Source organism: Marmota monax, unplaced genomic scaffold (assembly GCF_021218885.2).
Source record: "Marmota monax isolate L192 unplaced genomic scaffold, Marmota_monax_Labrador192_F-V1.1 WCK01_AAM20220418_F8-fsc00017, whole genome shotgun sequence".
Lineage (NCBI taxonomy): Eukaryota > Metazoa > Chordata > Mammalia > Rodentia > Sciuridae > Marmota > Marmota monax.
The window spans coordinates 3,115,651-3,142,474 of record NW_026695241.1 but is presented as its reverse complement, the minus strand read 5'-3'; the positions used below and the strand labels follow the sequence as shown (position 1 = coordinate 3,142,474).

Sequence of the window (26,824 nt, the reverse complement as noted above, 5' to 3'; positions counted from 1 at the left end):
ATGTTTCTGTCTGAAGAACTGATTTTAAAACTTTTTTTCATGAAGGCCACACATTTTCTCTTGAAAAAAAATTTTAGTCTTCATTTTTGAAGGATCATTTTTTAAAATATATTATGACATTTTTTTCCCCTTCAGAACTTTAAAGATGACTTGCTTGCTTTCTTGTTTTTTAAAAAACTTTGTATTTAGAAACTTTGTATTTCTAAATTTGCAAAAATAATAGTGTCTCCATGTACCCTTCTCCCAGCTTACAAGTATGAGGACATTAAACAGCCATATTACAAACCACTGTACAATGATCAAACCAGTAAATTACAGGAATACTATATTGTATTGATATTGCTCAGTTTCCCCCACTGTCCCACCAGTGTCCTCTCTCCAGTCCTGAGTCAACACGGGAGCACCTGTAGTACTTGACTCTCAGGCCCTCTTATTCTCTGTCCATCTGGGCCAGAAACTCTGGGTTGTTTTTTTCTTTACCTAGGTCCTTTGGGAGAGTACTGGCTGTGTATTTTATGGAATGTCCTCCAGTTGTACTTCTCTGATACTTTCTCCTGGCCACTTCAGGCTTCATGTCCCAGGAAGGACCATAGAAGTAAGTGTACCTCTCCGGGCGGTGCCTCCCTCCAGCCTCTGACAAGAAATCGAGACTCGTCTTTATGTTTGTGTTCTGGATGCAATGTGTCTTTTTTGTTTGTTTGTTTTCTGGTTGCTTTAATTTTTTTCTCTTATCCTTGGTTTTAAGCAATTTGATTATGCGGTACCTTGGCTGGTATTTTGTGCTCCTTCTGCTTTGGGTTTGTTGAATTTCTTGGTGTATTTACACCTTTCATCAAATCTGGGGAAAAAATGTTGCCATTATTTTTTCAAATGTTTTGCTCCCCTGTGCCTGTCCTTCCCTGGGGTTCCGATTTCAGGTACTGACGTGACGTTGAAGGTCAGGTTGTGCATGGTCACACTTGTGCTTCTACTGAGTCTATGGAAGGCTGGGGGGATACATAAAACGTGCATGTTTGTGCAGCTATCAGTCTCCCAGAGCCAAAACCAACTTCATTTCAATGTTTTAAAAATAATAATTGACTTGTCAGAGAAATAAGCTCTTTCAATGTTTTTGTCAATTTGTAATTTTCCTTTTAAATCTGATTATGTTTTTTTTCCTTTATAACTAGAGCACATATGAACTGTACAAACACAGTGGGCTTCATTGTGACATTTTCATACCTGCTCATAATGTACTTTGATACTTTGATCATATTCTCTATGACCCTTTTTGTTTAAAAAAAAAAAAAAAACTCTTTTCTGTGATTCCCTTTCCCTTCCATAATAGTCCACCTTCAAGTTTCATGTAGTCTTTGTTTTCCTCCTAGATTTCACAAATTAGAGAAAACATGTAATGCGGTTTTTCTGAGTCTGGCTTAATTTACTTAATTACTTAAACTCTAGTTGCTTTCATTTTTCCTGTGAATGGCATGATTTTGTTTTTCTTTATGGCTGAATAATACTCCATTGTGTATATATACCACATTGTCTTTATTCTTTCATACATTGATGGGTATCTAAGCTAATCCTATAACTTGGCTCTTATTTTGGAGAAAATTCTATATGCTAATGAAAAAAATATGTATTCTGCAGTTGTTAGAAGAAATACTCTGTAGATGTCTGTCATGTTTGTAAACAAAAATGGTTTTGTCACCATAATGAAAGCTCAAATAATGGGGACGGGAGCAGACTTCGTGGATCAGCAATGCTTTTTATTCAGCAGCAGAGACAGGCATCAGAGGGGCTCACTTTCTTTATAGAAAATGGCTGTGGGTTACAGGAGGTGTCTGGGTTTTTATAGGTTATGCTGAGAGGTGACTTAATCACTCCAATGGAAAGTGTTAGTTTGGGCATTCAGGAAAAAGGTTGTAAAAATTTGAAACCTGTTTTTACTGGACAAGGATGGAGGGTCCTTTGCTCAGCACCCAGTGCTTATCTCTTCCCTTTGGGTCCATTGTACTGTCACTGGGAAAGGATTAAAGTTTTGCTTCTTCCTCTGGGGTCTATTGTCACTTCGAAAGAATTTAATTTTCCAGGGACTGCCATTGTTGGATTGATGTTTGCCTCTTTTTCAGGGATTGTCTTGTCACTGGGAAAGGATTTATTGGGGGGGGAGGATCAGTGTTTTGCCTTCTTTCTCTTTTCCTCTTCCCGGGTCACACAGTCTTGGGGGGCTGTCATTTCCCATATCCTTCAAAGTTGGTCTGACCTATAGTGTAATTTAACTCTGATGTTGCTTTGCTGATTGTTTTAATCTGAAGGTGTGTCTGTTGGTGACAGTACTCAACTCACCTCCTGTTGCTGTATTGAGGCTTATCTCCTACTGTAAGTCCTATAGTGATTGTTTTATAAAATTGGATGCTCTGATTCTTAGTGCATATGTGTGTGTGAGTATAAATATATTTACAATCATTATATTTCTTGTTGTGTTGTTTCCTTTATCAATATGTTGTGATCCTATTTGTCTCTTTTGACTGATTTTGGTTTGAAGTCTCTTTTGTCAGACATGAACATGGTTAATCCTGCTTGATTTGGGGTTCCATTGGATTGGAATACCATTCTCCATCCTTTCACTATCAGTCTATATTTGCCTTTTCTGGTAAGATGAATTTCTTTAGACAGCAAGGAGTTGAGTTTTGTTTTTAGATCCAATTAGCTAGACAGTCTTTAAATTAAAGAATTCAGACTGTTTACATTCAAGGTTATTTTTGAAAGATATGTACTAATTCCTGTCATTTTGCTGTATTTTTCTGATTATTTTGAAGGATCTATGTTTGTTTCTTTCTCTCTTATTTATCTTTTCCCATTTTTCATCTTCACTGAATTAATCATGTTTGATTCTTTACTTTTTTTATTCTTTACTTTTGCTCATGGGTTCCTCTAGTAATACTTGCCTTTTCCCCCCTGTGTTCTCATGAGTGTGTTTGTCTTGTTTCCTCTTCTGAGGGTAGGAATCCTTTAAGTATTTTCAGCAATTCTGACTTAGCAGTCATGAGTTCCTTCAGTTTCTGTGTATCTTGGATGCTCTTTAATTCACCTTTGATAACTTTGCTGGATTAGTAGTCTAGGTTGGCAGTTACTTTCTTTCAAGGATTGAATGGGATTAGTGCACTCATTGGAGACCCCAGGCTGCCCAAATGGACTGAGACCTCAGGCCTGGGGGTTGCAAACACTCCTTCTTAAGGGTATCACTTCTGTTGCCTCCCCTCTCAAACACACTTGTCCTGAGAGTTGCAATGACGCTATTTATTACAAGATGCTAAAGGTAGGAATGACTGTGGTTGGGTGGAGGAGAAACTGGAGAAGACAGGGGGAATCTCCCCACTCCCCCAAAGTCAGGTGGTCCTGTGCTCCCGGGTCAATGCTCTCAGGTTGGATTCACCACCTTGCCCAGGAACAGGCTGCTCCACGTGAAGTGGTCGAAGACCATGACAAGGAAGGGCCGGTCGAAGCTGACGGTGAGTGGCTCGGATTCCAGCTCCAGGGTGCCCTTGGTGGCAGCTGGCTTCATATCCTCCTCGTCCAGTTGCAGCATGGCCTTATGAATCACCTGTTAAGAAGGCAGGAGGTGAGGCCCTATTGTGTGTTAGGCACTTCCACACCCCATCACTGTTAGTTCTTGTTTCCTTTGCTTTGTGGAAGGTGAAACTGAGACTCTGAAGGGGTCACTTGCTGGATCCTCATGTAAGTGGCAGCTCCAGGACTAGAGTCCCTGGGCTTGGGCCCAACTATGCTTCCTCCCTAGGAGGGGTGCCGACCGAGCTGTCACACAGCCTGGTGCAGCTGGGCTTCCGTGTCCATATCAGGTGTTCCTTACCAGTCCCAGGCTGGGGGAGGAAGACCTCACTCTCTGTCCACCTTGCTGGGTAAATACCAGGTGGAAGTTACATGAAGCACTGGTACCTACCCTGTGGGCAAAGCCCAGGCAGAAGCTAAAATGTCAATCTTTGATTGTTGATATGCTCCTTGTGATCAGAATTAGGAGGAATTCTGAAATCCGTAAAATGTTTGATGAGCTTACACTGAAAGCCTTTGACAGATCATAATCTGGTAAGTCAAACAGCAAGTGACATTTAATGCACGCAGCAGCCTCTGGAAAGGGAGCTCTAATCCAGTCTGCTTTCCAGCAAGGACTCCAGGGCTCTGGGTGGCTCTGTGAGGCGGCCATAAGCTAGGAAGAGGCTGAGCTGGGATTGGGATCCCTGCAGTGGGTCTGGAGAATAGATTTTTGAGTTGACAAAGCTAAGGTCAAATGTCAGACTATGATTTACTGGCTCTGTGACTGTGGCAAGTCTTCACCCTCCCTGTGTTAGATACTCTGAGAACTTGGGAGGGAGGGCATGCCCAGAGCTGCATGGACTCCACCCTTCCCCCAGCATGCACTGTCCTGAGCAGTTACCACTGTGGTCACAAAGCCCTGTGCTCTGAGGGCAGGAGCCGTGTCTGAGTGAAGAAGTCATCCCCAGAGCCTCGCACAGTGTGGAGCACATAGTACATGTTCAAAAAAAAATCTGAACCAATGAATGAACACAGACCATCAAGTGTAAGGATAATGACTATACCCAGATAGAAGGCTCAATGTGACCCCAATTAGACATCACATTCCCTGTTTCTTTTTGCTGCTCAGAGTTCTGCCATGACGACTTAGTTTCCCAGTGTCCTCTCTGTGTGATCTGGTGGGAGGGGTAGGCTTGCGGGTTGTGGCTCTCCCCGTCACCAGCTTCCTGTGAGGTCTTGGGATGGTTGTTTTCTTCCCATGGATGGAAGCGCGTGGACCACACCTGCAGTTCTCAGCCTGGGATCTAAAGGCCCATCGATGAACAGGCTCAGTGTGACTTATTGCTATTATTTTTATTGTGAAATTTGGAGGGAAAAGGCAGCTTCCTGAGACACTTACCTTTGATACTTTCAGCTGCTCTGCGTGGCTGATGCCTGAGAAGTTTGCCCGGTTGGTGAACACGTCTTCAATGCCCATGTCTTCCAGCACGCCCCTGAGGTCATAGGTGCCAGAGATGGAGACTTTGGGGATGTACAGGTGCACCTGGCTGGTCGGGGTAAGCCGATGAGGTTAGATATTCCAGGGCTTGGCCTCTGGAGATAGCCTCACAACCTCCCCCAGCAAGATGCTACTTCCTCATGGGATCCCTCCGGCCCCTGCGTCCCACTCTGACCTGCTCACTGGGGCCAGGGGAAAGGACAGGGAAAGAGCGAACCCTGCCTCGTCCTCTCCCACATGTGCAGCCTCTCCTTTGGTCTCTGAACTGCTCGGTCCTGTCTACGGCCATTCCACCTTGAACATGCTTGATCTCATCTGACCTGCGCAGTCCTCTCCTTGTCAAGATTCCTTTGAGCTGATTCCACCTGTGATACAGCTGGACTACTGGCCATTGAAGACAATGGCCCCTTGAGATGTCCTTTTGGTCCCTAAAGAACACCCTGCTAGATACAGGGAGTTGAGGAAGCATCCACCTGGAGCCGCAGCTATGCTACTAATACTGTGTGACTTTAGCCAGGTCCTGCTAGGGTCCTCATCTACCTATGGTGAGCAGATGTCCCACTGGGGCCCTGGGTGCTGAAACTCCGAGATTCTGCAAGAACTGGACGATGGTGCTGGTGTGGAGAAGCTAGGTGCAAAGGTGCTGGGTGCACTGGGGCGGGAGGGGCCTGGGGCTGAGCTGGGCATCTGTACTCTGCCATATCAAGGCTTAGTCCTTCTTTTTCCTGTTCTCTAGAGGGAGAGAAGATGCCCAAGGCCTGAAGCCAGGTGGGTCAGCAAAAGCACACCTGCTCCCTGGCAGGTGCAGGGGAGGTGCTGTCCCTCTGTTCTCTGAGCAAAAGCAGCCCTGGAGGCCTGGGGATGGGCCACCAGCCAGTGTGATGTTTGAGCTGCCCTGTTCAAAAGGAGTTGAGGACGAATCTGAGACGACTGGGACAAGTGACTTTCCCCGCTGCTTGCCAGCATGCACACCCTTGTCCTGTGCTACTTATTCCTTTGTTACCTACTGTGGTCTCACTTTCTTATTTACTGATTGATTGATTGGCAGGGTGATTGATTGATTGAAGAAAGGTTAGATCCCCTGAGTGACCTAAGAACCGTCCATGACGGATACAGAGATGGCAAAACAGATAAGTGGGGGCCTGGGTGGTTGGTGAGCTCACTTTAAGACATTGATGCAAAAAACCTCATTTTGTGGAATTCCCCAAAGTACCTAAGTGCTGATTGATAGATGGAAAATGTCACAGACTGTGGGGACCCAGCAGACAGGAAAATGGGGAGCCCTGGAGGGTGAGTCCAGGGAAGAAGGACGACCAAATGCACCCCTTTCTGCCTGGGAACGTGGGCACTGCAGACACCCACGTGCTGGTGGAGTGCTTACCTCCTGGCCAGGGACATGGACCATCTCTCCATCATGTCCCTGCTCAGTGCGGCAGTGACTGTGTCCATCTGCCCCAGATCGGGAAGGACGAAGAAGATGGTCTGGTTGCCCAAGTGGTCCAGCTGCACCACCTGGCAGGGGAGCTCCGGGTCGAGAAGGTGCTTGACGGAGCTCGACTGGAACATCATGGGCACCTTCACGGTGGTCGTCTCATTCACATAGAAGTTTTTCTCCACGGTTCTCTCCGGGTTGGAGGGCTGTGTCCATGTGCCTGGGAAGAGGTGGGAGAGTGCACGCAGGCTAGGCCTGTGGAGCAGGGAGGAAGTGCAGCCCCAGAGCACCAGGTGTGCCCGACACCAGCCACACTGCCGCCTGCCACATGCCTGGGTTGGCCCCACTCCAGCTGCCAGAAGGTTCTCAAAGATCTGGTCATTCCCAGAGGTTTAAAGCCTGTTTCACCCTCTTTCCCTTGAAATGGGTGGAGGATGAACTCTCTGAAATTGGCTTCCAAACAAGGAAGGAGGGAGAGGCCAAGAGACTTCTGGGTCTTAAACTTGTGGGTAGGACCAGAGTGGGTCCCTGCTCCGAGAGTTCTGGAAGTGGTGCCAGAATTCAAGTCTTTGACTCAAGATGGGGTCGAAGGGGCTGATTTGGGAAATAGACCATGCATTCCATCCCGCCCTGAGAGCCTGGCCAGTCCATGTAGGAGGCTTCTGCCACTGCTCCCTGGCTCCCCACTCCAGACCACATTTCTGGATGCATAGCCAGCGTGAGAAGACTCGTGGGGTCTCAGATTTCCACCCTCCCCGTGTTGGACCTTGGGTCCCCTCTACTATGATGTCCCCATCTAGACTGCTTTTCCCCTCAGAATGGGGAACCCACTACCCTCACAGATGGGGCTTTGCAGATCTGGTCAGCTCTGGCGGGAAGACGGTTGGTGCTCAGGCTGAGCCAAAGTCTGCCTGACCACAGAGGCTCCCTGTGAGCCTCTCCAGACTTTCTGAACTTATTCCCCAAACCCTGAGTTTTCTTGCAGGATGTTTAAAGTCACAGGTTAAATCTCCCCAGGACCTCTTGGCTTTAGTTGGGGATCCACAAAAGCACCGAGGATCTGATCTCAGCAGGTCCCAGGTGTCCTGGCTGTCCTGGACTTCAGGCTCTGAAGACCTGTGAGACCACTACTTCCAGCTGAGGCTGTTTCAAGGTGGCCAGAGCATAGCTCCAGGCAGACCTTTCTCCATCCCACGGCAGACCTTGGATTGCATGGCCAAAATTCATGGTTTTGGGTGGAGACAATGGAGAGAGGGTGGGGAACGTGGGGAAGCGGTCGGTGGGCACAGCCTAGAGACCTTGGGACCATGCCTGGTCCATCCTGAACGCCCTCTCTAAGCTCTGCGACTGCAGACACTGATTCAGGGTAAACTCTTCATCTAATCCTCTCAGGGCAAGTGAGATTACTTGAGGTTCTCAAACCAGCCTCCAAAGGAAGCCCGAGGGCCTCGGATCTGGAATGTGAGTTGAATACTGAACTTACCGGTTCCATTTGTTCCTCTCACTGGTTTCACCTGCGTTTCTTTGACTATGACTGCTTCAGTGAAACTGGGCCACGGGGGTCCCAGTTACATGTTATAAAAAGACGATTGCTAAAAATGTCCTGGACAAACTGGTTACAAGAAGCTAAGGGTTTTTGAAGGGAATCAGGGGAGGCTTCCCAGAAGAGGTGACTTTTTTAGCTAAGACCTGAAGAGTGGGAAGATGTGTTAGGCTGTCAGATAAATTGAGGAAGGGCTCACAAGAGCCATGGGTTTTGGTGCAGAATATGACTCCCCCCTGTAAGCCCACGTCCTAATCCCTAGAGCCTACGAATATGCTAGGTCACACGTCCAGCGGAATAAGGTTGCAGATGGAATTAGAGCTGCTCATCAGCAGTTCTCGAGAGGAGAGATTGCAAGGGCAAGAAGTTGATTTTGTTCTCAGGCATAATGTGTCCGAATGCCCTAATCAGAGAAATCAGCTGGGCATGCTGGAGGGGACACGTACTAAAGCCACGAACTCTAGGGTTTCCCTGTGGAAGTCTGTTACTTCAGCAGGCCTGGCGAGGGCTCTGGAGTCTGATCTTAACAAGTCTCCCTGGAGATTTTATGAATAGCATGTTGGAAGACCCAGCTCTGAACTGGTGGAGATGGAGGTGTGGCCCAGGTGGGCCTTGTCAGAGCTGGCTGAGAGCTCTGTGTGGGCAGGATGGCTCTGGGAGCATCCGGGGACCTGAGGGAAGCCTGTGTCTGCAAGGCCCAGGGGTTTCTAGCCCAGGGGGTGCCTCACTACCAGGGCTCTGCCCAGACATTGGGGCGGCCACTCTGTCCCCGGTTACAGTCTGGGCTTGAACCAGCCTCCTGGAATCTGGGCAAATCACTCGGCTTTTCTGTCACTTTGATTTTTGCCAAATGATATAATCCCATCTTCCCAGCCACCTGCGGTGAAGATGGAGACCCAGGTGTGAACTGGGGAATTCAAAGGCTCTGCCCCAAAGTGGATTTTGATGGCTGCTGCTGTTCTTGGCCCTGGGTATAGGGTTTGTCAGAGGGGACGAGGAGGCGGTACCTTTGGAGAAGATGTAGCTGACCAGGGCGGGGATGGCCGGGCTGTCCGGGTCTAAGAATGCGTCTGCCGTTTTCCCCGGGGTCTTATTCTTGATGTACTCGTTGATCTGTCTGCTGGTCCCAGCCCACTCCTGGAAATCCACAGACAAGGCCTCTGACCCATAGTAGTGTTTGATATCTTCCAAGAACGAGTTGAGCAGCTCCAGGCTGTGGTCAAGGAACAAGGTGCTGCCCATAGTGATTTCCAAGCCGGTGTCTGACTCCCGGAGGAGGTGCTGGAGGTGCCGGAAGCTCTGGTGTATTTCACCTTCAGATGTCTCCGTGAGGTTGAAGCCCAGGCCCTGCAGAAGCTGGGCCCGTGTGTGGCCACCAGCACCCAGGGACAGCATAGCTAGGGCTATGGAGATGCTCACTGGGGAGATGAAGGTGTTCCTGTCAGGAGCCAAGGCCACCAGGTGCTTATACAGGCTGAAGGCAAAATCAGCATTGATTGGAGCCAGGTCCCGGTGAGGGCTTTTCGTGCTTATAGCAGCAATGGGGTCCTCAGCCTGGATTGTCCAGAGGCCACTGGTGGACAGCCAGAGAAGACACGTATACAGGGCAAGTGACATTGTTCAGTATGGCCAGGATCTGCCAAATCAAGAATGCTTGTTAGATGTCATGGTGGCCTCTGGGTCAGCAGACCATGGTGCCATAGGAGGCAGACAAAAGAGGCACTTGACCACTGAGTTACATCCCAAAGTCTTTAATTTTTTTTTTAAGTTTTGAGAGATCTTGCTAAGTAGTTGAGGCTGGCCTCAAACTTGTGATCCTCCTTCTTAGCCTCCTGAGTCACTGGAATTACAGGTGTGTACCACCGTGCTCACTTGGGCTTTAGTTTTCTTATTTGAAGATATGAGTTATATTCACTGTGATTGATCAAGGGCTAGTAGGTTCCCACCACTGATTTAGGTATTTTGCTTATATTCTCCCATCTAACCTTCACCCAAACACTCATGAAGTAAATATTATTAACCTGATTTTAGGCAGCTGGAAGCAGATGCTCAGAAAGGTTAAATATCCATCTAGCTGATATATTCAAAGCACTGAAAGAAAAACAAAACAAAAACTGTCAACAAAGAATTCTGTATCTGCAGAACTGTCCTTTAGAAATCAGGACAAAATTGAGGCTGGGGTTGTGGCTCAGTGGTAGAGTGCTCGCCTAGCACGTGCGAGGCCCTGGGTTTAATCCTCAGCACCACATAAAAATAAATAAATAAAATAAAGGTATTATGTCCAACTACTACTAAAAATATATTTTTTAAAAAAAGAAATTAGGACAAAAATAAAGCATTCCTTGAGAAAGCCGAGAAAGCTCATTACCACATATCTGCCTTGCAAGAAATATAGAGACGTTACTGGATTGTAACTTGAAACTGGATGGGGAAATAAAGATCTCTGGTAAAAGTAAGTAGCAGGGCAATTATTAGTTAGTATTATCGTAATACTAGGCTTATGCATAAAAACAATTATTAGTCTGTTTTTGAGTACACAATGCATAAAGATAATTTGTGGCATTAATATCAAAGAGAGGGGTCAAAAGTATGAAGAAGGCAAGTTTTGTATATTATTTAAGTTAAGCTGGTATAAATTCAAATTAGAGTGTTATGATTTTGGACATTAATGGCAATTCCCGTGGTAACAACAAAGAAAACATCTAAAGAATATGAGCAAAAAGGAGAAAAGAATTAAAATGTTTCACTTCAAAAATCGACTAAGCCCAAAACAAGACAGTGACATAGAAGACGAGAAACAAACCAAAAAGAGCTGTAAGGCATATAGAAAACAAATAGCAAAATGTCAGAAGTAAATTCTTCCTTTTCAGTAATTACTTCAGTAATTACGATTAAGTGTAAATGGATCAAAATCTACAGTCAAAAGACAGAGATTGACAGGATGGATGTAATGGTTAATTTTATGTGTCAGGTTGACTGGGTCTTTGTCCGTTCAGGCTGCTCCCAGGTCTGGAGGCTGGTGAGCCCAGGGTCAAGGTGCCTGCAGATCCACAGTCTGGGAGGACTAGCTCTTTGCTTCATAGGAGGTGTTGTATTTCTGCTTCCTCACATGGTGGAAAGAGTGACGAGTCCCCTCAGCTTTTTTTTTCTACGGGCATTAGTACCATTCATGAGGATGAACTCCTCATGACCTGATCATCTTCCAAAGACCTCACCTTATCGCACTACCGCAGTTGAAATTAGCTTTCAACACAGGAATTTGGTCAGGCACAAATACTCAGGCCATAGCAGCTGATAGAACATTTCTGGATGTGTCTGTGAGAGTACTTCCAGGAGTTTGAGTCAGTAGATTGACTAAGAAAATCCAACTTCATCAATGTGGGTATGTATCATTCAGTTGAGGAGCCAAAATGAAAGGTGATGGAGGGAAATTCTCTCTGTCCTTGAGCTGAATCATCCATTTTCTCTTGCCCTTGGGCATGGGAGCTCCTGGTTCTTAGATCTTTGGACTCTGGGAGTTATACCAGCAGCCCCCTGTCCATTCTTGAGCCTTCAACTTAACACTGGGAGTTACAGAATTGGCTCCCTTGATTGTCAGAACATCAGATTCAAAACTGAATTATACCACACACTTTCCAAGGTCCCCGGCATGCAGAATGTGGGACTCTCGGTCTCCACAATCACATGAGCCAATTCTCATCGTATCCTCCCCTCCACCCCACACATCAGAAAGTGATGAAAGAAAGAAGACATAAAGATGGAATGTCTTCTATGTTTATAGATTGGAAGGCAATACCGTTAAGTGACACTACTCTCCAAAACAACCCCTGAATTCAATGCAGTCCCCATCAATCCCAATGACACGGTTTGCAGGGATAGAAAAATCCATCCTTCAATTCATATGGAATCTCAAGGGGTCCTGCATAGACAAAATGATCTTGAAAGAGAACCACAAAATTGAGGGTTTCATGTTTCCCCAGATTTGGTTTCTGACCTGAATGGCAGCAGAGTTCTTGATTTCCTTGGGTCACGTGACAGATCAAGCTGGATTAGGATCCCAGGGCTGCTGTTTCTGAGCTAGGTGATGTGGGGTGGGCTAGTTAGGCTCTGCCTGTTTTCTCAGCATGAAACACAGACAATGGCAACTCTCCCTTCAGCCTTGCCTGGGTTTATGCTTTTGTCTTCTCTTCTCCAGTCCCAGTGAGTGGCCCAAGGTGGCCGCTCGGCTTCTCTCCCTCTCTACTCCCCCTGATCTGCCTCCTGATCAGCCCCTTCCAACCCCTTCTCCCCTCTTCAGTCAAATGCCTCTTGCTAAATCTTTCAGTAACTCCCTGTTGCCCTCAGATGAGGCTGGTCTCACTGACGTGGCCCAGGGGCTCCCTGGGACTGTCCCTAGCCTTAGATATGTGCCCTTAATGTCTTAGGTGGGTATCAGAGGCTTCTTCTATTACCCACCAGGCTTTTATCCGGCTGCAGGACTGGGGAAGGCAGGGCAGGGCAGGGCAGGGCAGGGCGGGTCATCTCAGTGCCCCAGTGCTTGCTGAACCCTGCTCTGGGAGGAGAACTGGAGATGAACGTGGACCTGTCCCAGCCCTGCCCCATGTGGCCCCACTCCAGGTCCCAGCCTCCCTGCTGTCTGTCTCTCTCCTTCTCAGTCTTAGAGACTCAGTGCTTGGCTGCTGCCTCCAGGAAGCCCTCCCCCCCCCGTGCTCTCTGTCCTCACCTCTGTGTCACATAGAGGGGAGCCTTTGCTTTGGCACCGGTCACTGCTCTCCCATCTGCGACCCCCTTGGGAGAGGACCCTGGGTGGCACAGGTTTTCCCTGTCTCTGGGGAGACTGTGGGCTGGACCCCTCCTGTAAGAATTCTCCAAGATGGGGATTAAAACTCTCCCCATCTCTCCAGATGGATGAGAGAACCAGTCACAGCCCCCAGCAGTGCTTGGCCTAGGTGACCTCACTTCATGGTTTGTCCTGGACCCATTTACAGATGGGAAAACAGGCCAAGGAGGCAGAGCAACCCGTGCAGGCCTGGGATCTAAGCCCAGGTGCCCTGACATTCTCTGCAGAGAGCCAGAGGACAACAAAACAGCTCCCCAGAGCACCCAGCCATATAAAAGGGCAGAGGACCGACATTAGCCATGCCTGTATCTTAGGAATGTCCTCCTGGTCTTCATCGCCAGCGTAAAGAGCCACTGTGTTCCCTGCTTTCACAAACGGGCTCCTGGGTCAGGCACAGGTCTAGGTCTCCTCACGGGTGGGTTAATGCAGAGTTAACGCAGATGTTCCCCGGGTCACTGAGGGAGGACTGGGGAGGGGGTGTGGGACTCTGTAGAATGCCCCTGACTGTGCCGGCCACGCACCCCTCCCTGGCTCCCTCCCAGGCTGGCATCTCCCATCAGGGCTCTGCCTGGCACTCAGCCATCCCCATCCCCAGACCCCCATCTCTTCTCCTGCCAGATGTGGGAGCCTCAGCTGGGATGGGTGGGGACGCAGCTTAGCACAGCTTCAGCGACAGCCCCCTGCAAGGCAAGAGCCCAGGGATGTTAAGAGCCCCGTGGGCAACCCATAGACCTGGGAGCTGGGAAGTCCTCCGCGGGGCTGCCTCTTACCATTGCTGGCTGCCCTAGTGTTCAATGCCCTGTTGAAAAAAAATCAAAACAAGCAAGCAAACTGCAAACATTGCTTAGTGCTAGAGGAGGGCCGGGGCAGGAGGATGGAGCGTTCTGGGCAGTCACTCACAGTTGGCTCTGGGCTCGGGCTGTGCTTGCTCGCTCGCGCCTGCTGCTGGGGACCCCAGCACGTGTACAGTAAGCTGGTGGGAAGCTGCCCGCTCGGTCCTCTAAATCTTGTTTGCCAGTTTCCCTGCTGGTTAATGGTTAGAGGGGGGACAGTGGCCTTTACCGTTCGGTGGTCCCCACCCCCCAGTCGTTAGCCAATGGGAGGCTGTTCAAGAAATTTAAGTAAACACAGCAATGTACAAATCAACTTTCTTCTGAAGTTTTATTTTTTAATATCAAAATGTGGCTGGGGTTGCGACAGTGTTTGTGGTCACCCTGCGGCAGCTGGCAGAGAAGTCACAGGTGCCCTTAATAAAGAGCCAAGCCACGGACACCTGTGGAAAACCCGACATGCGGCTGCAGCTGGGGATAAAGCAGGGGAGCCCTGCCCTCCAGGGGGCCTCAGTTTGGTGGGAGAGACAGACGTGTGACATCTCCAAGGGTCCCCGCGGGTGACCTCTCTTGGTATTCACAGAGCTCCTGTGAATGAAGTGCTGTGGTCACCCTTCTTCAGATGAGGAAAATGAGGTGCACGGAGGTGAGGTGATCTGCCTGCAGATTCAAATCTAACACCCCCATTCAACCCACTAGTCTAGCTCTCTCTCCCTGACCCACACTTGTATCCATTAGTTTGATTGCAGGGAACAGACAGCAAACTCAAATTATTTGAAAGAAAGAATGTTGATTGGGTTTTATGAATAAGAGTCCCTCAAAGTGGAAAGAACTTCAGGCATGGCTGGATACAGGGGTCTCAAATTCCTCATTAGAGGTCTCCCTTTCTTTTCTTTGTCTGTTTTTGGAACTGGGGATTTAACTCACTTTACCACTGAGCTGTATCCTCTGCCATTTATTTATCTATTTGTTTGTTTATATATGTATATATATATATATATATATATATATATATATATATATATATATATTTTATTCAGAGACAAGGTGTCACTAAGTTGTTTAGAGCCTAAGTTGCTGAGGCTGGCCTCTAACTTGTGATGTTTGTCTCAGCCTCCCAAGTCGATGGGATTGCAGCTGTGCACCACCATACTGGGCTCTCTCCCTTTCTTGTTTTAGATTCTTAGTTGGGCTGTCTTCTACTTTCCTACTTTATTGTCTACAGTAGGAACAAAGGTGGCCACAATGTCTCTGAGTTATTTGGTTCTAACTGGTTGTTTGTTTGCAGAAGGAGAGAAATTCTTATTTTCTTAGCTCATGTAAGTCCCACAGAGTACTCCGGGCATGATTTCCCATCCTGGGACTAATCATGAGGTCCAGAAGGATGGAGTATTGTGAGTGTCCAGCCAGAGTCCCGTGCCATAGTCCCTGTTCCCCAACATGTCTGCCCTCTATTCCTTCTCTATCTGTCCGTACGTCACACCCTCCTCAAGAGATGGAGTCTGTTCTTCTCTCCTTACAAATCTTGGTGTGTCCCAGCAACTTTTTTGATCAATAAAATGTGGGATGCTAGACACAGTGGCCTGTAATTCCATTGACTTGGGAGGCTGAGGCAGGAAGATCACAAGTCTGAGGCCAGCCTCAGCTACTTAGCAAAGTCCTAAGGAACTTAGTGAGACTCTGTCTCAAAATAAAAACCAAAAAGAGCTGGGGATGTGACTCAGTGGTAAAGCACCCCTGGGTTCAATTCCCAGTACTCCCCCCACCCCCAAATGTGGAAGGAGTAATGTTCTGGGATTTCAAAGGCTACTTAATAAGAATCTTGAAGCTTCTGATTTGGTCTCTCGAAACTCTTTCTTTTGATCCCAGGTGACTCATGTAATGGTTCTGTTAGAAGGACTATGTGGGGACACCACAAAGAGGGAGAGGAGAGCAGCTGAGTCTTACCTTCCAGGTTCCTGCCAACGTGCCACAGAGGAGTGAAGTCATCTTGGAGAAGTCAGACCTGACAGCCCCACTGAGTACTTTTGAGTGGTCCCGGTTGATATCATGTGGTCTAGAAGAATCACTCAGTACCAAATTCCTGACCTAAAAATTATGAGTAATAGCAAAATTGTTCTTTAAGCTGCTGAAGTTTGGAATCATTGTTATATAGCAACAGATAACCAAAATAAAATTTTTAGGTTGTATAGTTTGCTTTAGTAAATGCTGCCGGTTCTTCAAAATGATTAAACGGATTTATGCATCTAACAAAAGGGTGAGAGAGATATAATTGCTTCACAGTCTTGCTGATAATTAATGCTGCCATATTTTCAATTTAGCCATTTTGGTGTGTAGTGATATCACATGAAAGTTTCAGATTGTGTTTATTTGATGACGAATGAGGTTGGTTACCTTTTACTAATTTCCCTTGTCCATTGGAGGTGTTCTTTAACAACACTTTTCCAGATAGAGGTATAGGCATCACTCATGAAAGGGGAACATTCTGTGAAATATGTTGTTAGTGACTTCATTGTTATGTGAACATAAGAGTATACCTAATGCAAATGTAGGTAGCTGTGATGTCCTAGGCAATACAATCTTATGGGACCACTACTGTATATATGATCTACCATTGACCAAAACGGTGTTATGAATATCATTGTGTATGTGAGAATGTATGTGGAAAGCAAAATACCTTCTCTAAGTTTGTGGCTTATCTTTTCACTCTCTTACTGGAATATTTTGATAAAAATAGTTCATAACTTCATTGAAGTCTAATTCATCCATTTTCTTTTATAGTTAATGCTACTTTTGTCCTATTTAAGAAATATTTGCCTACTTTAATATTGAGAAGGATTCTCTTATATTTTCTTTTAAAGGCATTATAGATTTAAATTTCAATTTATCTAGACTCGATTTTCAAATATGGCGTGAAGTAGAGTTCAAATATATCTCTCTCCAAATGTATGTTGGCACCATTTAATGAAAATAGAAATTGTGTTCTTTAAAAATGTCCCTAGTGGACTGGGGATGTAGCTCAGTTGGTAATGCTTCCCTTGCATGCACGAGGCCCTGGGTTCAGTCCCCAGCACCACACACACACACACACACACACACACACACAACACACGTCACTATCTGATTCCTGGCTTCCATGAGCTGAGCAGCTTTATTTCTCATGCCTTCCCACCATGTTCTGCCTCGCCTGGGGCCCAGAACAATGGAGTTGGTTGACCATGGACTGAACCTCTGAAACTATGAGCCCAAAGTAAACTTTTGCTCCTCTAAGTTGTTCTTGATAGATATTTTGGTCACATCAATGAAAAACTGACCAACACAGAAATTGGTTCTAAGACACGGGTTTGTAGCTGTGACAATATCTGACCATGTGGTTCAAAAGACGTTAGTACAGGTTTGCAGGAAGAGTTTGGAACAATTTGGAGATGCAGGCTAGAGAAGACTTAGAATGCTGTATGCAGAGCTTAATGGGAGATTCTGGTGTAAGCTCAGAAGACCAGAATGCTGATATGATTGTGAACGGTAAAGACTGTGCTCATGAGATTTCACTGGGGAATGGGGACTTTGTTGGGAATTGAACAAGAGGCCATTTTGATACATTCTGGCAAAGAACTTGTCTACATTTTGTCCATGTTCTGAGACTTTGTTGAGGCCAAGTTTAAAGGTAATGGATTAATCTGGTAAAGACAAATTCAAGGCAGAATAGCACTCAGGCAATGGCATGGAAGTAGCTATCAGCTTTTAGACAGATTTACTGTTGCAATTGGGAGCAGAAAGCAGAAAAGAAAGATTTAAAAACTCAAAGTTTGGTCAGAAAAATGCATGTAAAACTGGGGCCAGGGATGTTGTTGCTAAAGAGATTACCACCATTAAAGAGAAGCTAAGCATTTTGCCCAGAGACAATAGGAAAGTTGTCTTGAAGGAATCTCTAGAATAAGTAAGATCATACCATTGCAGGCTCAAGGGTGTAAATGTGAAAATTCATTTGAGGAGAGACAATGGGGGTACCCTGCTTGCACAGAGGTGCCCAGGAGGTTGTTTTCCAATATTTGTCTCATGATGCTTAGTTTCCTGGGCACTCAGAGGCTGTTGCAGCTATGGTCAAAGGTAGTGTGTCTAGTGTTCAGTTTGGTGGCTGACCTTGACATTGTTCACAGGACACTGGTTCTGCAGGAATGCAGGATGCTGGAGTTATGGGGTTATGGAAGCTCTCTCCAATATTCCAAAGGAAGGCCTAGAAGGTCAGGTAGTGTGCATGAGGGTTGTAGTACCTGCATGAGGCCCCCAAGGGAGCAATGCATGAAGCTGTGAGAATGAAGCCAAAGCTGAAATGGAGACCACAGGGCTTAAGAGATGCCAGGAAGGTGGGACATCTGCTGAAGAAAGCTGCAGCAGGGGAGTAGAGCCAGGCCCAGAGAGAGGCCATGTGGGATGCAGCTGGAAAGGCCATCAGACCAGGGCTGCATATGTCCTTTGGGGATTGCATTTCACCACCATGTTTTGCAGATGCTGGGTGTGATTCTACTGCATTTGTTTGCCCACCTGGGTTTCGGTCTTGTTTTAGTCCTACCCCTTCTATCTCTGTCCATATTCCACCCTTTTGAAATGGGAATGTTTACTCTTTGCCATTGTATATTGGAGCTTGCTTTTAATTTTTACAGGGGTTCACAGCCAAGGGTTTGTCTTGAGCCTCAAATGATACTTTGGACTTAAACTTGAGCAATAGTGGGATTGTTAAGACTATGGTGATTCTTGGAGATGGAATGCCTTTTGTGTCGTAAGATGGGCATGTGTTTTTGGGGACCAGGGTGGAATGCTATGGTTTGAATGTGAGGTGTTCCCCCAAAAGCTCATGTGTTAGATAATGAAAAAATTTTCAGAAGGTAAATGATTAGATTATGAGACATGTAACCTCATCAGTGGATTAATCCACTTTATGGATTTATTATTTGAATGGACTTCTGGGTGGCAACTGTAGGCATACCTGGAGGAAGTGGGTCACTGGGAGCATTATATCTTGAATATGGCTCCTCACTCTCTCTCTCTCTGCTTCCTGGCTGCCATGAACTGAGCAGAGATCCTCTACCATGCCCTTCTGCCATAATGTTCTGCCCACCTTTGGCCCAGATCAGTGTAGTCAGCTGACTATGAACTAAATCTCTGAAAGCATGAGTTCAAAATAAAATTTTCCTTCCTCTACAAAGAATGTTAGTATCATAAAAGAAAATAATATGTTACCCTATTAGAGGAGACTAAAGAGACACAACATCTGTGATGCTGTGATTTCTGAGAAGGAGGTGGTCCTTTTAAAGGGCTTTGTCAAGAAGCTCCTCCCAGGGATTGGGAAGATCCACTGAAAGTCCAGCAAATCACCCTTGGTGACTTATTAAATGCAGAACCTAAGCCCTTTACAGAGGAAGCATGAGTTGTGCTATGGAGACATTATTGAGACAATTGACAAAATTGGAATATGGATAGTATATTAGATTCATGACAAATTTCCTGAAATTGGTAGCTTTACTGAAAAAATAATATCTTAAAAATTTGGGAGCTATTTACTGAGTTATTTAAGGGTAAAGGAGTATGATGTAAATTTATTCAACATATTATGAAAAGATGCAAATATATATGCACACATGTGTGTGTGTTGGGAGGGGAGTGTTTATGGGACAAGAGGAAGGGCATATGGGTGTTTGTACTATTTTTGTTCTTGCAACTTTTTATTTCCAAATAAAATTATTTCCAAACATGAAGCTTAAAAAAATGGAGTTGGATTCTGGCTCTTTCTCTGCCAGTGTGAGTTTTTGGCCTTGTTACTTTTCTTCTCTGAGAGCATTCACTCACATCACTCAGAACTATGAGAGTCCCTGCCTCATGGAGTAAACAGGAGAGCTGGAGGATACTGAGGGCCCAGCATAGGAGATGACACATCTTAAGGCATCAATCAAGAGAATCTTGCTAAAATTATTATTTTAATACTGGATCCTGCAGGAACTGTGCCAGACAAGAACTTTTCTTTGATTGTAACGTCTCAGCTTCTTAAAATAGAAAAATATTTTCTTTTAAAATATAAGAACATTCTTCACAAATGCCTTTGGTCATCTACCACGTGTTCCTTAAGTCACTGGTCTATGCCCACCAGGCGCTGGCTGGTGACCTTCAGTGAGTGAGACTTGCTCCCAGTTTACCACAAAACCCAGCTGTCCCCTCAGGCAGAGCTATATCTGCCCCAGATGTCCTTTTCAAGGACTGAGTCAGACACTATTGCATCTGGGTCTCACTAGAGAATGATTTGCTGGTCTTTCAGAGGGTCACCCCAAATCCTGGTAGGAACTTGTGGCTGGAGCCTTCCATGAATGACCATGACTCCTCTGAGATGACACAAATATTGATGTGCTACTCTGAGTTGCACTGTCCCAAGTCTGCTGACCACAGAACCTGGAACCAGAGGGTTGTTCAGGGTTTCTGAAAACACCAGGTATGTAATTAATCAGTGCTCTTTGGAATCTCATCTCCAGGAAAACATGGCCCAATCCTTGCCTGGCATGGGTCAGGTCATGCCAAGCCAGAGAACAGTGATGAGATTTTCCAGGGAAGGGTCTTGGCTGGCCTTCCAGAGCCCTGGCTGCTGTTTATTCAAGGAATCATGACCTATGTTGGCAAAGAAGGATGCCAACTGGTAGCCAGGCTGGGGGTGGGATGGGCAGGCTGGGTGTGCTCCAGAGGGCTTCCAAGATCTCTCTCGAAGCTTGGGCCTCTGAGGCTGAACCTGGTTGTTTGTTACTGATACTAGGTAGGGCCTGCCTTTTCATTCTTGAGTGTCAAGAGAACTTCCTGGATCCTTCTCCTACCTGTCTTCACCTCTGGATCCACCTGTCCTATCCTCAGGCACGGGCTTGGGGCAGTTCTTGAACCAAGTAGGACTACCATCCCCTCTCAACTTCATCCTTTTGGACAGGCAGAAAAACAGCCTGGAGATGCCATTAATTTGGTGTTATCTCCCAGGGCTTTCCTGATAAGGCACCTTCATTAGCTGGGTCACCTCTTTTACCTGCTTTCTTCCTTCCCACCTTCAGTTCCTGCTCTACTCTGGTCTCCCAGCAGAATATAAAGCACTGAGCACAGCGCCTGTCACCTCTTGAGAGAGCTGAAGTCCTTACCAGGTACCTGCTTGCTGTTGAGTGTGTACTGACCTATTTGATCCTGTAAGAATCCTGTGGGGACAGCATAAGAGTCAAAAGCAAGAGCTCTGGGTTTGAATCCAGGTCTCGCACTTTACTATGTGACCTGGAGTTCTAGGGTCACTGTAGCACCTACAGTCTCTTTGGATTGCTGTAAAGACTACACAGGAAATATGTGGAAAAAACACAGGATAGGCTCTGATGTATTTTAAGCGTATTTAACAAAGGAAGTTGATGATTATTGTTCCTTCCATTTAGCAGTTCAGGATTCTGTGGCTCACAAAAGTTAAATGACTTGCTTAAGTCACACAACTAAGTACAAGAGTCAGGATTTGACCCCAGGGGCCCTAGCTACAGTCCATGCTCAGAGTTCTATCTTTGTCCAGCCTTCTCTGACCAATGCCACCTTGAGGCAGAGGTTATGGGATTCCAAGCTTAATCCTGAGGAACTCTGCAGGGCAGATTCCGGCCCCAGGGTCTAGATCAGGGGGTCGGCTGGAGTGTGCAGTGGGGATGGGAATGCTCCCCACTGATCCGGGGGTAGTCCATGACTACACAAGTTGATGGTAGCCTGAAATACCTGAGACTGGGTGACTTCATAAAAAAAGAGGGTTATTTTGCTCACAGTGTTGGAGGCTGAAGGGCACATCACGGGCATCAGCTTGTCTCTGGTGAGAACCTCATGGTGGAGGTGTCACAATGGTGAGAGCACACGGAAGGGAGAGATGGCATGGCAAGACAGGAAGCCCGGGGTGACTAGAGACTAAATGGCATCCCACAAGAGCTACATTAAACTGTCTGAGGGCACACCCCAACTGCTGAAGAAACTTCCACTGGACCTCACCTCTTGATGTCCCGTTGCCCCAACAGCATCACACTGAGGGCCAAGCGCCCCCACCATGGGATCTTGAGGGGACAAATCACACCCAAACCACAACACTCAGATTCTTTGTAAAAATTATTTCTAATTTTAATTTTTTACTTTTTCTTGTTTTTCAATTTTAGGTATCAAATCAAGGGCCTTGCACATGCAAGGCAAGCTCTCTGTCACTGAGTTACATTCCTTCCTGGACATTTAAAAAAAATTTTTGAGACAGGGTCTTGCTAAGTTGCTAAGGCTGTCCTGGAACTTGCTATCCTCCTGCCTCAGCCTCTCCAGTAGTTGGAATATTAGTAGGCTACCATGTCTGGCTTACTTTTAATTATTGATTGATAAATTATAATTATATATATTATGATACAATGTGAAGTTGTGGTATACGTGCAAAATGTAGAGTAAATAAATCTTGTACATTGCTGGTGGGACTGCAAATTGGTGCAGCCAATTTGGAAAGCAGTATGGAGATTTCTTGGAAAGCTGGGAATGGAACCACCATTTGACCCAGCTATTCCCCTTCTCAGTCTATTCCCTAAAGACCTAAAAAGAGCATGCTATAGGGACACTGCTACATCGATGTTCATAGCAGCACAATTCACAATAGCTAGACTGTGGAACCAACCTAGATGCCCTTCAATAGATGAATGGATAAAAAAAATGTGGCATTTATACACAATGGAGTATTACTCTGCATTAAAAAATGACAAAATCATAGAATTTGCAGGGAAATGGATGGCATTAGAGCAGATTATGCTAAGTGAAGCTAGCCAATCCCTAAAAAACAAATGCCAAATGTCTTCTTTGATATAAGGAGAGTAACCAAGAACAGAGTAGGGACGAAGAACATGAGAAGAAGATTAACATTAAACAGGGATGAGAGGTGGGAGGGAAAGGGAGAGAGAAGGGAAATTGCATGGAAATGGAAGGAGACCCTCAGGGTTATACAAAAGTACATACAAGAGGAAGTGAGGGGAAAGGGAAAAATAATACAAGGGGGAGAAATGAATGACAGTAGAGGGGGTAGAGAGAGAAGAGGGGAGGGGAGGGGAGGGGAGGGGGGATAGTAGAGGATAGGAAAGGCAGCAGAATACAACAGACACTAGTATGGCAATATGTAAATCAATGGATGTGTAACTGATGTGATTCTGCAATCTGTATATGGGGTAAAAATGGGAGTTCATAACCCACTTGAATCAAAGTGTGAAATATGATATATCAAGAACTATGTAATGTTTTGAACAACCAACAATAAAAAATTAAAAAAAATAAATCAAGCTAATTGAACTATCCATTATCTCACATATTTTTTTTTATAGTGAAAACTTTTGAAATTTAGTCTCTCAGCAATTTTGAGATATATGGGAACCTCATTATTAACTGTAATCATTGTGTTACACAATCTCAATAGATCTCCTGGTAACAAACTTTGTACCCTTTGACCAACAACTTCCCATCCTCCCTCCTTTCCAGCTGCTGGTAACCACCATGCTACTTTCTGGTTCTACAAATTCAACTGTGTTAGATTCCACCTAAAAGTGAGGTCATGCAAAACAAGTCTTTCTGTGTTTAGCTTATTTCATTTGGCACAGTGTCTTCCAGGTTATGCAGGTTGTAGCAAATGACAGAATTTTCTTCTTTTCAAAAGCTGACTAGTATTTCATTGTGTTTACATACCACATTTTCTTTATCCGTTCATTGGTTGATGGACACCAAGGTCGATTCCATATCTTGGCTATTGTTGGTAATGCTGCAATGAACATAGTAGGAGTGCAGATATCTCTTCAACATACTGATAGCAATTTCTTTGGATAGAGACCCAGAAGTGGGATTGCAGAATAAGTCACTTGGTAGTGCTATTTTGAGTTTTGGAGGAATCACTGTAGTTTTTCGTAATGGTTTTACCAATTTATATTCTCACCAGCAGTGTTATCTTCCATCTTTTTGATACACAACTGGCAGATGTGAGGTGATATCTCATCGTGATTCTAAATTTCATTTCACTAACATTGAGTGATGCAGAGCATTTTTCCATGTATCTGTTGACCATTTTTAATGCTTTTGAGAAATGTCTGTTCAGATCTTTTGTCCTTTTGTTTGTTTGTTGTTTTTAGATACACATGACATTAGGGTGTATTTTGACATGTTATACACACATGGGCTACAACCTGTTACGATTTTGATTCCATTCTTGCAGTTGAACATGATGTGGAGTTACACAGGTCATGTATCATATATGAGCATGGAAAGTTCTGATTCATTCCACTGTCTTTCCTATTCCCATCACCTCTCCCTTCCCTTCATTACCCTTTGTCTAATTCTATGAACTTCTCCACCTCCCTTCCTAATCTTTTGTCTATTTTTAAATCAGCTTATTTGCTTCCTTGATTTTTCGTTGTTTGAGTTCTTTATGTGTTTTGGCTATTAATCCCTAATTGGATATACAGTTTGTAGATATTTTCTCCAAATCCATAGGTTGTTTCTTCATCCTGTCATTTCCTTTGTGGTCCAGAGCTTTTTAGCTTGATGCAATCCCATTTATTGTTTCTAAATTCATTGCCTGTGCTTCTTTTTTTTTCATTAAAATATTTTATTGGCTTAACTTTTTATAAGAGAAAAAATTATCATTTCTTTGGGAGATTCTAAGATCAAATCTGAAAAATAAAAAATCATTGCCCAGACCAATATCATGTAGTTTTCCTTTATGTTTTCTTCTAGTAATCTTACTGCCTCAGATCTTCCACTTCAGTGTTTAATCCACTTTGAGATGACTTTGTATATGGTGTGAAGAAAGGGTTTAATCTTTTTGTATGTGGGTATCCAGTTTTCCGTCACCATTTATTGATCAGACTGTCCTTTTCCCTTTGGTATTCTTGGCACCTTTCTTTAAAATTAGTCAACTGTAAATACGTGGGTTTATTTCAGGGCTATTTTGAAATATTCTGTTCCATTGATCTGTGTGACTGTACCATGCTGCTTTGAATATAATAGATTTGTAATACAGTTTGAAATATGGTAATCTGATGTCTCTAATTTTATTATTCGTGTTCACAATTGCCTTAGCTAGTCCAGGTATTTTGTGGTTTCATGAATTTTGGATTTTTTTCTATTTCTATGAAAAATGCCTTTCAGATTTTGATAAGGATTGCATTTAATCTGTACATTGTTTTGAGTATTATATGTAACAATAGTGACTCAATCCATACACATGGGGTATCTTTCCATTTATTTGTGACATTTGAAACTTTTCTCATCAATTTATAGTTTGCAGTGTATAGGTCTTTCACCTTCTTGGTTAAATTTATTTCTACTCCATGCTCCCTCCCTTCCCTTCACTTCCCTCTGTCTAGTCCAAAATACTTCTGGTCTTCCTCCCCCTTATTGTGAATTAGTATCCACATATCACAGAAAACATTAGCCCAGCCTTTTTTAAAAAAGTTTTTAAAAAATATTTTTTAGTTGTCAATGATCTTTTATTTATTTATATGTGGTGCTGAGGATTGAACCCAGGGCCTCACACATGCCAGGCAAGCTCTCCACCACTGAGCCACGACTCCATCCCATCCCATCCCAGCCCAGCCCTTTAAAAAAAAAATATATATATATATATATATATATATATATTTTTTTTTTTTTTTACAGATACAGGGTCTTACTGAGTTGCTTAGGGCCTTGCAAAGTTGCTGAGGCTGTCTTTGAACTCATGATTCTCTTGCCACAGCCTCTTGAGCTTCTTCTGTGTCTTTAAATAGTATTTTTTTAAAAAAGAAATCTGTCCATGTCACCTGATTTTTAAGTTTATTTATGCAAAGTTTTTATATCCTGTTATTACCTCTTTACTATGTTCTGGATTCATAGTAATGGTCCCTTATTCTTCCTGACCTGTTATTTGTGTTTTTCTTCATTTTTTTCTTGATGAATCTCACTGAGCCATCAAAGTTACATTCAATTAAGGAGTAATTAAATATATATTCAAAGGACTGACTTTTGGATTTCTTGATCTGTCTTGTTTTATGTGTGCTTTCTATTTCATTGATTTCTGTTGTGTTTACTGTTTCCTTTCTACTCTATTGTTCTGGTTGGTTCTTCCTTCTCCTCCTCTCCCTCCTCCCCCTCTTTCTCCTCCTTGTTCTTCATGTACTGCAAATTGAACCCAGGGCCTCACACATGCTAGGCAAGAGCTCTTCCACTGAGCCACCCCTCATTCCTTTAAAAAGTTTATTTTGAAACTGAGTCTCACTAAATTTCCCAGGCTAGTGATCCTCCTGCCTCAGCCTCCTGAGTAGCTGGGATCTCAGGCACCTGACTTGCACTTCTTTTTCTAACATTGTGATTATGATACCTCAAAGATTTTGAAACTTTTAGATGCTAATATATGCATTAGAAACAGCAAAATTTTCCCCCAAACATAGTACTAGATGTGTCTCTAAGATTTTTAACAGTTTTATTGAGATGTAACCTAAACACAATGGTCAGTATATGATTCAATGATTTTTAGTTGTGGAGTTGTGCCCTCCATAATCCAGTTTAGGTCATTTCTCAATCTTTTGTACTCAACTGTCACTCCTAGCTCTACCCATAGGCCACTGCTGATCTGCTTTCTGGCCCCACACACTTGCTTTCTCCAGATAATTCTTCTGTGTGCTCTGGGTCTGGCTTTCTTCCACTTGGAGTAAGTTTCCAAGGTGCATCCATGTTGCATCAGCATTTTCCAGCAGATCATTCCTCTGTATTGCTGAGGAGCATTCCATTGAATAGGATTTCATTGATCTGCTCACCTGTTGATGGACATTTGCATTATTTCCAGTTTGAGGCTATGATTTTTGCAAGAATTTATATTATTTATATGTCATTATATTCCTATGTTCACATATTTTAGTTTGTGAATTTGTATTATTTTTATGAACTTGCATTCGTGTGCAGGTCTGGCTTTGTGTGGACATAGTTTTTGTTTCTCTCTGGTAGATTCCTAGGACTAGAATTGCTGGGCCATGTGGTAAGTTTATGCTCAACTTTCAATGAAACTGCCAAATTGCTTTACACAGTGGCAACACCGTTGTGTACTGCCTCCCGCAAGGTGTGAGAGTCC

General features: G+C 44.6%; 1 protein-coding gene and 1 long non-coding RNA gene across 5 annotated transcripts; one reads left to right on the top strand and one right to left on the bottom strand.

The window, feature by feature from the left end:
* Nucleotides 1-3,264: 3,264 nt before the first annotated feature.
* On the bottom strand, nucleotides 3,265-13,890 carry Serpina6 (serpin family A member 6). 4 transcript variants are annotated; one of them, XM_046440567.2, is made up of 6 exons: nucleotides 13,751-13,890; nucleotides 10,032-10,101; nucleotides 9,018-9,646; nucleotides 6,417-6,687; nucleotides 4,937-5,084; nucleotides 3,265-3,589 (listed from the first exon to the last, which is right to left on the bottom strand). In XM_046440567.2, the coding sequence occupies exons 3-6, from the start codon at nucleotides 9,625-9,627 to the stop codon at nucleotides 3,407-3,409; spliced, it is 1,212 nt and encodes a 403-aa protein (XP_046296523.1). In that variant the 5' UTR covers nucleotides 9,628-9,646; nucleotides 10,032-10,101; nucleotides 13,751-13,890; the 3' UTR covers nucleotides 3,265-3,406. The 4 variants fall into 4 exon arrangements, with proteins under 4 accessions (XP_046296523.1, XP_046296525.1, XP_046296524.1 ...); XM_046440569.1 differs by lacking the exon at nucleotides 13,751-13,890 and adding an exon at nucleotides 13,621-13,649; XM_046440568.2 differs by lacking the exon at nucleotides 13,751-13,890 and adding an exon at nucleotides 12,005-12,231.
* LOC124090171 (uncharacterized) lies at nucleotides 13,861-19,433 on the top strand. Its single transcript, XR_006851002.2, has 2 exons — nucleotides 13,861-14,326; nucleotides 15,550-19,433. It is a non-coding gene; the product is annotated as an uncharacterized LOC124090171 (long non-coding RNA).
* The last annotated feature ends 7,391 nt before the right edge of the window (nucleotides 19,434-26,824 follow it).

What these genes read in the sequence shown, in the direction of transcription:
- Serpina6 (XM_046440567.2), bottom strand. Translation starts at nt 9,627, where the DNA reads ATGTCACTTGCCCTGTATACGTGTCTTCTCTGGCTGTCCACCAGTGGC. An exon ending in CAGCTACATCTTCTCCAAAG is followed by an intron (nt 6,688 to 9,017) that starts GTACCGCCTCCT and finishes ACCTCTTCCCAG; the next exon opens with GCACATGGACACAGCCCTCC. An exon ending in TCCATGTCCCTGGCCAGGAG is followed by an intron (nt 5,085 to 6,416) that starts GTAAGCACTCCA and finishes TACCCCGACCAG; the next exon opens with CCAGGTGCACCTGTACATCC.